The sequence below is a fragment of the Austrofundulus limnaeus genome, unplaced genomic scaffold (genome assembly GCF_001266775.1).
Source record: "Austrofundulus limnaeus strain Quisiro unplaced genomic scaffold, Austrofundulus_limnaeus-1.0 Scaffold6, whole genome shotgun sequence".
Classification (NCBI taxonomy): Eukaryota; Metazoa; Chordata; class Actinopteri; order Cyprinodontiformes; family Rivulidae; genus Austrofundulus; species Austrofundulus limnaeus.
The window spans coordinates 950,291-960,923 of record NW_013952408.1 but is presented as its reverse complement, the minus strand read 5'-3'; the positions used below and the strand labels follow the sequence as shown (position 1 = coordinate 960,923).

Below are 10,633 nucleotides of genomic sequence, written 5' to 3'. Positions count from 1 at the left end.
CACACACACACACACCCACATACACAAAGAGGCACAACAACAAAGGTTTGTCTTAAATAGAAGCACAAAGGCATATCCTTTTATAGTCCTCTCCCTGTTGTTGGCAGCCTGGTTGGACGTAGAAAGGGGGGAGGTGAAGGAGACACCTGTGGTCAGAGGATAAAGGGTCTCTAATCGYCCACCTTTGTCTGCAGTGCGAGGGATCCCTCTGCCGTGTCCGTTCTGAGTGCCCCTTGCAATGGCTCCTAAAAAGAAGGAAGAGCCGAAGCCTGCTGCACCAGCAGCCCCCAAGCCCCCAGAGCCTGAGCGCCCCAAGACCCCGGAGTTTGACCCAACATCAGTGACGGTAACTTCTTCTCATCACTGTCACAGTAAACTGGATTTAATTATTGTTTTATTTGTTCTTGTTAGCCCCTTTGGTTTATATCAATTAGGTGATTTTATAAAAACTGTTCACAGCTAACAGGCATGTTTTCAGAACATGTGACCTAAACTGGACCATACAAGCCAAACACTTCAGTGCAGGTTATTAAACGAGCTTTACAGTACATGTGGTGCAAGAATGGAGTGTTACACAGCTAAGGGGATGCTGTGAAACTGTCAGGGCCAGTTGTAATTAGTGCATCAGACATCTTGGAAAGTTTAGTTTCTGCTGACTTGGCCCCTTCTCAGTGGATGAATGTTTTTCTGGTTGAGCAAGCCACTATGTTACAATGGTCAAAACCACCGAATATGATTTTCATTATGTCTGTGAATGGCAGACCACCCGCTTCTCCTTTCTAAAGAGTGAGGGGGAATGGGTGGAAAAACTAGAAGRAAGAAAAATACAGATAATTACAGCTCTGTTCCATCTATCTTTAAACATGCTTAGATAATTTTTTGGGATAATGTTTTCTCAGAGTTTCATGTTCAGTTTGGGGTTTGGAGACATCCAGACGTTAAACAGGAACCTGGGGCACCAATCTGACTCAAGTCCAAGGAATACATGAAAATTAAAACAAAGTCAAAAGTGATTGCAGAGTGGAAAGTTATGCTTTATACTTTAAATTAAACATTCTTCAGGAGTATTAAGATGATTGTAAAATAAATTCACTAGCTAGTTTAAAGCCTTTAGCCTTTTTTCTAAAAAATAAATAAATAAATGCAGCCGACTGTCATTTACATTATAATAAATCTACTCTCAGACACAAAAATAAGGAAAAGAGCAAGACTCTGTTCTTGAATTTTTTTTATTAAGTGTGTAGAATAAAAAATATGTTCTGGCTGAAATATTTTAGTAAATTTGAACTTATGCCTCTCTGAAAACTTTATTTTGACTATTTAACCTTGTTAAATCCAAGTGACATCTTTGCATCTAAAAATAAACCAATACAAATCTAGAAGTGAACTAAATCCAACGGCACATTAGACCCAAGGTCACCAATAACTACAGGAGAACAGATTATGTTTGAAATTTTATCTATGTGGTATGACAATGAGATACTGTATTATATTCATAATAACTTGTTTCTTCTTTTTTATTTGCTATATTAAATAAAATTCTTCTTCTGTGCTGCTTTGAGTGATCTGCAGCCCCTTAATTGCTTTGTTTGCTTTGTTTGTCTTTTCTCAGCTGGAATTCACCCCGGAACAACTTGAGGGTGAGGCTCATTTGTCGGTGGCGTTGCGTTGGACTGTGAGCTATTTATAGAGGGGAAAAATGTGGTTGTTCACACACTGATCTCTTCAGTGTGTGAGAAATGTTTAGCAACAGCTGGTGATGATAATGTAGATCAGACATACGCTATTTTTTAATATATTCAAATAATCGATTKCAGCCATGTGTCCTAAAAATGTTAAAGCAGAGTGAAGCTGTTTGGAGTTTGAATCCTTGTTGTCTTTCTTTTATCCGATGCATGCTGTTACAGATAATTACTTGAGGCAGATCAGCACATGTTTTTGAATGATAATGACATTCTTTAAAAAAWTAAAGTAAAATAAAATTGGGGAGTTGCCAGTTTTTATTTTAATTTTATTATTTTCACAGACTTCAAAGATGCTTTCCAGCTGTTTGACCGCACACCGACCAATGAGATGAAAATCACTTACGCTCAGTGTGGGGACTTGATCAGGGCTTTGGGCCAGAATCCTACCAATGCAGAGATCATGCACGTTCTTGGAAAGCCCAAACCTGAAGGTTGGTCATTTGATCAGCGGAGTTATACGTACAACTTGTTTGAACTACAATTAAGTTCAACACAAACTCCAGCCTTTTCATCTTTCCTTGTTATTTAACCCCTGCTACTTCCCACAGACATGCAGTMCAAGATGCTCGACTTTGACCAGTTCTTACCAATCCATCAGCACATTTGCAAGGCCAAAGATCGTGGAACGTTTGAAGATTTTGTGGAGGGCTTAAGGGTGTTTGACAAAGAGGGAAACGGCACGGTGATGGGTGCTGAGCTCAGACATGTTTTAGCAACTCTGGGTGAGTTTAACGGTCTTAATGCAAGCTGATGTCAGAAAGCTGTAGAATTAAAAATGCATTCTGATTTGACAGTTTTGCTGGTTTCAGGTGAGAAAATGAGAGAGGATGAAGTGGAGCAGCTCATGCAAAACCAAGAGGATGCTAATGGGTGTATAAACTATGAAGCTTTTGTAAAGTACATCATGGCAACTTAAAAAATGATATCTGTTTCAGCTTCTGTATTTTGGTGCTGCATCACAGGATRGTTTTAAAATTAAAGACACTAAACGAGTTTGTCTCCTTCACTGGAAAACCAAGAATATTTTGTTCTTAAAGATCTTTGTTTTCCTGGAAATCCCCTTCTGTATTTTAATCATTTTCATTTCTCATGGATAGATGTMACTCATAAATGCTTCACATTGTCTAGGGTTTCTGGTGCGGATGCTGTGCACCCATCAACATTTTATATCTCATGGGAAATAAATGCAGTTGTTTTGACGGTGTCCTGTTTTTTTAAGAATTATGCTTTTGTGCTCCCATCATGGACACATTTGGCTTCAGTGAGAGTTAAAAACAAAATTATGGGTTATGCTAAAAAAAAGTTCAACATCACTAAAGTCATTTGACACATTTCTTATTATTATCAATTAAACAAAACACAGAAAACAAAAAACATCCCACTATAGTGGGAAAATCCAGTTTCTCCTTTTACTCAGTGTTGTATATAGTACCTCAAAAAAAAAAAAAAAAACAGTGATATGTGAGTGTAAGTACAATCTTACCATTTCTCCGATATAAAATGTACTTAAGTTTTAAAAGTAAAAGTACTGGGTTAAAGTACAGTAAATGGTAAGAATTTCAAGAATAGCATTTATTTGGAGGTGACCTCCCCAAAAATATGTTTTTCTAAAGTCCATAATGACTAAAATGTTATTTTAAAGAGTTAATGTTGAAAAACTTTGGATGCACTAGTCTGCGTGTTTGAGCCACATATTTCTGTATTTCTATATTTCATCTTCACATTAGGATATCTAACAACCTGGAATGAAAAAAAAGGCAAAATGAAACAGGAGTAATGACTCTCTACTTTTTTTCAATGTAAGGCATAAATACAATCGCTTGAAATGTAAGAAGTAGAAATAAAAAGTTGGTTGAAAGATAATTACTCATATAGATAACCAAACATTTAACTTAAGTAAAGCAACAAAGTATTTGCTACTTTACATCTCTACTCATACATTTGCTTTATGTAAGCAATAAAGCACTATTAAATATTAAAATCAGAAAATATAATCTTATCTCAGGAATAAATAACAAAATTGTGCTCATAAAGCAAACAAACTAAAGTTCTGTGTGTGAATCTGAGTCGTGCTTCTCTTTTTAACCAGCAGAGAGCGCTGTTGCTCAACATTTTGCTGATCTGATCTGAGGGGTTCTCCTCACACTGTGACATAAAAACAACTCCCCGTTATTACAGAAGAAAATCCAAAACTTTTATCTAATATTGTTATAGTTAATTTTATAATGTGAGCATCATTATAGATGTGGCGACCCCGGAAGAAGGGAACAGTCAAAAAGAAAAGAAAAACACATTCCAGTGTTTTTTGTCTGAAAACTCAGTTTTTCTTCTGAGATGAGGGAACACAATGCCAGAAACAGAGCTGATATAAACTCTGAGTCAGTTTTTGTGACTATGGGCCAAATCTGCCTTCTGCTCAGAGSTTTGTTCATTCTGACTTCCAGAATAAATTCAAAATAATGATTTAGAGTTACGTCTCAAGTGCATACAAACCATCTGCCATGAATTGTATCTCTCGGTATCTAATTACTGCATATCTATAAATTTACCTGTAAACTCAGAAAAACAAAACCGTCATTATCAGGAAAATTTGGTACCTGGAGTAAGTTTTTATGATGCTCACCCTGCAAACACTTTTCTTCTATAACTTTACTTCTACAGGGTTAAAAATGTAACTGTGATAATATAAGTGCAGAAATAATTTCACATCAGAACTCCAGGATGGAGCTGACTGTTGAATCACATCAACTCTGCAGAATAAACTGAGTGATTCTTTTAACTCACAGGATGAGAAGAAAACTGTGACAATTAGCTTTAATGTGAAGAACAAAAACAAACCTATAAATAAACACTTTTTCATCCCTTTAAATGAGTCTATGAACATTTTTGTTGTTGTTGTTTCTGTCAGGGATAAATAGAAATTTGCCCTGGACAGGTTGCTGGTCAGTCACAGGGCCAATATAGGGAGACACCCACACATACRCACATGATTACTCTAGCATGCACTTTTTTTTCTTTCTTTTTTTACTGTCGGACAAAAACTTATGGAGACACAAAGAAAATATCTTCTCACAGAAAGACTCCAGCTGAGTTTTTAATTCTTGCTCGGAGGCTCCAGTGTTAACCAGCTGTGGCACTGTGCTTTTCATATTTTAAACAATCATTTTTTCTTCCCTTTTTTCAATGTTATTCAGCCATTGTAAACACATAAAATGAAATACAAACAGCTACCACACTTAGTGCATTATCTAAGTTATATACATTTTAGTGTTTTTTTTTTTAAAGTCGGTTATTTATAAATCCAATCAGTGGTTCATGAGATACAGACAAACACACACACAAGCACACACAGAAAAAAAAACATTATTTCTCCTCTGCTTTTTGCAGTTGGTGATAATGAAGATTTGACTTGGATGCATCACCAAGGAACAAGTGAATGGATTTAAATTTTTAGATCAAATTTGTAACCAAAGCTAAAATTAAATCCTTACAGTACAGAAATAAATAGAAATCTCACACAAAAAAAAATCTGTGAAGTACCGGTAGCTCAGTTAAAAAAAAAAAAAACATCCTTACTTTATTTCAAGCCTGAGTCAAGCTCCAAATATAGAGCTCACGTCTCCCACAACAACAGCTGAAGCAGCTTTTTAAGCCTCAGCGTGATGTGTCTTAGTCTTTGTTGTGCAGCCCTGCTCAAAGTGTTGAAGCCTGAACTTGTCAAACGCAGAGTTGACAGGTTCAGGATTCAACACTGAGAAAAAAGACGACATTTTTACCASCCGAGGAATACGCCCCAATAAGTACTGACATGCAGTCACACACAGGTTGGATGCACAGAAAGTTGACAGGGAGGCCTGGAGAAGATGCCGTTAAATCGCCATGTCACTTTAAGGTTGAAGGTTGGACCTTTTTGTGGTTTTAATTTGGCATTTAAAGTAACACTGCTTACAGTTTATACAGTGTTTTCAGGCCTGAACAGCCTTAAAAKGACAGTTTAAATAATTTAGGGTCTGTGGAGAGCTTATGGACCATTGCTATAATGCAGCCAGTTTTACAGATACTGACCTAAAATTTAGTGTGGTAGTAGCTGAGATGGATTTCAAATATATATATTGAGGTGTAATGGATTGCACWAGCATTTYGTTTAAAACTTTGCCRTTAACTATTTAAAGCAAATATTGTGTTTGAAATATCTCATGAAYCCTTGACTAGATTATATTGAAATTTTCAGGAAAAAAAATTCATGTGCACTTACAACTTACAGTCAATCTAATTTGAGATGGCATCCAACAGCTTATTGAGCTTACTCAGTAAAAAAAAAAGCCTACTCCTCAGTCATTTCTACAGACACTGAGCTAAAATAAATGATGTTAGTAGCTGAGAGTCCTTCACAGCACAWACTCTGAATGTGACATCTTGTGACATAACGTGATCTCACAAAGCATTATTATTATTATTATTAGATTTGACCAAAATAACTACAATGCTCCCATTTCTCAACAAGATCTCTGGCATAAAAGGTGGCAGGTGACTTACTTTTCTTCAAGTAATTAAAGGTTGTCCGAAGAATCTGACAACCTTTAATTCTGATTGGATCTCACAAAATCCAAATGGATTGTAATTGTCATTAAACACCTTAAATTTCCCATTTTTCATGACAATTTGTTTGATCCTTGATTTTGATTCATTTGATTTATTTGATAAAGTGGTTTTACAGCCCTTTTACACTGCCATTGGCTACTGTGACAAAAATCCTGCTTCAAAGTGCTACAGCTGCACATACTGCTACTTTGCAAAAAATAACAATGTTAGCTGAAACAGAAACGTTGCTGCTGAAATGCATGTTTTTTCTAYATATAAATTTGGGGCAAAGATAAAAAATGGATTTTATCTCATATTTCATCTTCATGTGGCTGATAACAATCAAGTGTTTATCCGACACAACAAGCCTTCATTAGTTTATGTCGGAGTCCTTGTTCTTTATGTGTAAGTTGAGTCCTRAGGGTTTCTGGCAAAGGCTGTAGTTTCTGCTCCATTTCACCTTGGCTCAGCCTAAAACGTATGAAACTGCATCTAACAGGCACTCTCTCAGGGCWTCGTCTTTTCCATGACTAATTTACAATAATTATATATTTATAAGGATGTCAGGAAATGACAAGCCACAGTAACAGTAAAGCTAGAGACATCCTTTCAAACATTATACAGCATATTTAAGTAAATTGGCATTGATGAATAGGAATAATGGATTCTATGCGCCATCACAGTTAATTACTGTTGACATTTCTGTATTTTGAAAAAAAAAGTCAAAAAGGAAAAAAATTGAAGTATCATTTTATTCTGAAATATGAACGTGTACATGTACAAGTGGAAATCAACAACATATATTTATGTGTATTATTTACAGAGGAAATAGCTTACATTTCACAAAAATGCACTTATTTTTGTTTGTAAGGCAACATGTGTTGTTTTCTGAAAATAAGCAGGTCTGACATCAAACCGTTTGATACAAGTTTTTGTACAGAAACAGATGTATATTAAAAAACATTAAAATATGCATTTTGTTTTGATAWACTCCACCAGCAACGATAGAAATCTGACTATAAAATGTTTTATGTACGTAGGTAAACATGGGTTGTCTCTTTGGTGAGTTTGATGTCATGATTTTTTTTGTACATGAACATATTTATTGTAATATATTCTTAGGTTTTTATATGGAATCCTGGAAGAGCTGGAACAGGTGGTTGTGGAAAGATGTCCTCCAGGCTCAGGCGGCTGCCTCCATGACCCGAATCCAAAACAAGCCACAGATGATGGATGGATGGATGGATGGATGGATGGATGGATGGATGGATGGATGGATGGATCTTACATCAATCAGTGGTTAAATATTTTTTGTTCTGTACAACATCCACAAAACCTTTATAAAATGTTCAGTATGCTCTTTAAAATTTTCAAATCTAATAAAAAATCATAAATAAATAAATATAATAATTTAACTCTCACTTAACAATATACACTCAAAAAGTGACCTCATTTGGACAATATGTTCATTTACCACATTGTACTGGGTTTGTGAGCTCACTTGCAGAATGACCCAAAGSTTTTGTTTGAGTTAAAACACACAAATTAACATATTTGGGTAATGTTTTCTTTTACAGTACCCTTATTACCATGTAATTACAAGGTAAAAAATATTTAAATGTAATTACTATCTTATTACCATGTAATTACGTGGTAATTAGGGTACAAAAGAAAAACTACTGTTAGTAAAACTACCTTTATTGGGTAACTACAATCAAATTACTATTCAATGGTAGCTCAACATTATATAACCAAAATAATGCAACTAAATTTTGGGGTTAGTGGTTGATTGCAATAAAATATAACTTTAAAACTGACCAAATTACCTACTACTTATTTAGGTGTTTCATAGTGAATTGTAATACATTACCAGGTAAGTGCTACATTACTGCAGACAATTAATAATATAGTAAAATTGTACCCTTGTAATTACATGGTAATAAGTGTACCGTAAAAGAAAGTGTTACCCATACTTGCTCAAATCCAATGTTTTTCCAACATGTTGGCTCATACTACGATAAGCAAAACACTAACGGGATGAAGTAACATCAGCATAAAGATTCAGGTCCAGAACACACAACAGGCTTTGKAATTTTTATAATCCCTTTCAAAATAAATCTGTTTGGTTCCCTTTTTGTTCCTTAGCAAAAAACAAWGTTATTTTATTTATTTATTGTCAGCTACCACAGCAGAGACGAGGCTGCAACCACTTGGATTAACCTTGTGAGCTATAAGTGCTGGGATCACATTGAGAGAGTATGATGACCCRACCAGAGCCGGGCTTTAGGGGAGCGACTGGTTCCCGTTACATCYGGCTGCTTTAGAAGCAGCAGCTTAGTTGTGACACTGATTATGAGAAAGCCACAAGGATTCCATAAGCCAAATTAAGAATTTAATCTGCTTCTGCTGTGCATGCACATCCAAATTCATGCACATCATTGAATGCACCATGTGCATACCCCCCCCCCCCCAAAAAAAAAAGACTAAGACTCATTTTCACTTTGTAAAATAATGAATAAAGTCTAAAATTCACTTGTCTGGATGAAAGCTTTAAAGWGAAACTAATGCAGTGGCCTCAGGGAATTACAACCTTATTTCACAGTAAATTTTGTTTTTACTTGTCAACCTTCCTGTTTTCTTTTCTTTTGCAAAATTGRCATTTTCAAGCAAAGAACAGGAATGTATGGTTTTGATGATTCGAATGAATATTCATTTAGAATCTTTATGAAGATGTGTAAAAAAAACCTTCTCCCTTCAACAGACGTTAACACAATCTGTATTTTTTACTCATAATGAAACAAGCTGCTATTTATGCAAACAAACTAATGCGTCAGAGTCATTTCTTTTTCAAGTCTCATTGTTTGCCTTCCTCTCTCTTACTAAGAATCCAGCATCTGTGAGCTGCAGATCCTGTTAAACTATCGTGTTCCACTAATAAAGACTAAACAGTACAACGGCAGTGATAGGAACACACTCAGACTCTCTGTAACGTGATTATCCCAAAGAAAAGAAATCAATTTACTTTGAAAAAAATACACTTTTTKTAGTCCACTTGATGAAAAAATAAAGGAGTTCTGTTTATTTGKGTGCAAGGAGCACATCAGTAGTTTTAAAGTGTTCGTTCATTTGCTCACACAGCTGTGGTCTGTTTGATGCTGTGAAAACTGATCCGGGTCGGCGATGTGGGGATGGACATGGCTCGAGCCACTCGCACCCGGAGCGYGTGGTTGTCCTGCCAACGGTGCCAGCGTTTCCTTACAGCAGAACGGACCTGAAACATCAAGGTTATATAGAAGAATCTAAACTAACATCCTTGTAYGTTAAATGACACACTTGAAAATAGCATTACGTGCAACGTCAGACTTTCAGCTATTACCACATCAAATGTTTAGTTTAATATCTGTGAACCTGAGTTATTGCTATTTTTGTGTTGACTAATGCCCGTTAGCTGTGGCGGTCATCTTAAATTGGACTGATTCCAAAAGTTGTTCAGCCTGCCGGTGTAAAAATCRAAATCAGAGAGACAAACACTTACAGACATGAACAAAAACACAGCTGCAAGCCTTTCAGCAGCTGCTTTTAGCTGAGATGCCACTGGTTTAAAWAGACAAAAGTGGAAATACCGTGATATGAAGTGAGGTAAATTAGGGAAAATAGTTGAAATACAAAGAATTTGTGGCAATAAGGCAACACACAACTCCAAACTTACTTACTTAAATCACTTCAAAATGTTTAAAGAACTTTTAAAAGTCCTGTTTATCCTTAACCATAAAATTAAATGAGGTGATGAAAAAAGACAAGTAAACAGACGTCTGTAAAATCGAAATCATATTATTTGTTGCAGTTTGTGTGATATTATAACACACAGCTGTGACTGACATGAGATTATAAGGGTTGTATCAGGTCTGTGGAAACAGCTGATAAAAAGCTCGAAACAATCACTTTAAGCATTTTAAAGTATGAAAAATCAGATTGACAAACCATCATCGAGCAGCTGGTTTGGATTATTATCTCTTGTCAGTCTTAATACAATCTCGTTGTTGTGCATTTATTTATTATGAAACACAAAACTTTAGTCCTTCTTTAACTTTCAGCCAAAGAGGAAATAACGATCAAAACTGTCCATGTYGTATGTGTACCAATAGCACCTAAAGTATAAAAATAACTTGTTTTTTTGGGAATGTAGCAAAAAAAACATACAGTGGGAAAAATAAGTATTGAACACGTCAACATTTTTCTCAGTAAATATATTACTAGAGGTGCTAATGACATGAAAATTTCACCAGATGTCGGTAACAACCCAAGTG

The 10,633-nt window shown here is 35.6% G+C and overlaps 2 protein-coding genes across 2 annotated transcripts in view; one reads left to right on the top strand and one right to left on the bottom strand.

Moving 5' to 3' along the window:
* Nucleotides 1-60: 60 nt before the first annotated feature.
* On the top strand, nt 61-2,944 carry myl13 (myosin, light chain 13). The gene is made up of 5 exons (XM_014029443.1): nt 61-346; nt 1,613-1,640; nt 2,027-2,176; nt 2,294-2,467; nt 2,555-2,944. Exons 1-5 carry the CDS (start codon nt 239-241, stop codon nt 2,659-2,661), a joined length of 567 nt encoding a protein of 188 aa, XP_013884897.1. The 5' UTR covers nt 61-238; the 3' UTR covers nt 2,662-2,944.
* A 5,859-nt stretch (nt 2,945-8,803) lies between these two features.
* LOC106533190 (corticotropin-releasing factor receptor 2) overlaps nt 8,804-10,633 on the bottom strand; it is a 39,938-nt gene continuing 38,108 nt past the window's right edge. The window contains exon 12 of the mRNA XM_014029433.1: nt 8,804-9,597. Within this exon, the coding sequence (XP_013884887.1) occupies nt 9,457-9,597 (141 nt within the window). The 3' untranslated portion in view covers nt 8,804-9,456. The remainder of the gene's footprint in view (nt 9,598-10,633) is intronic.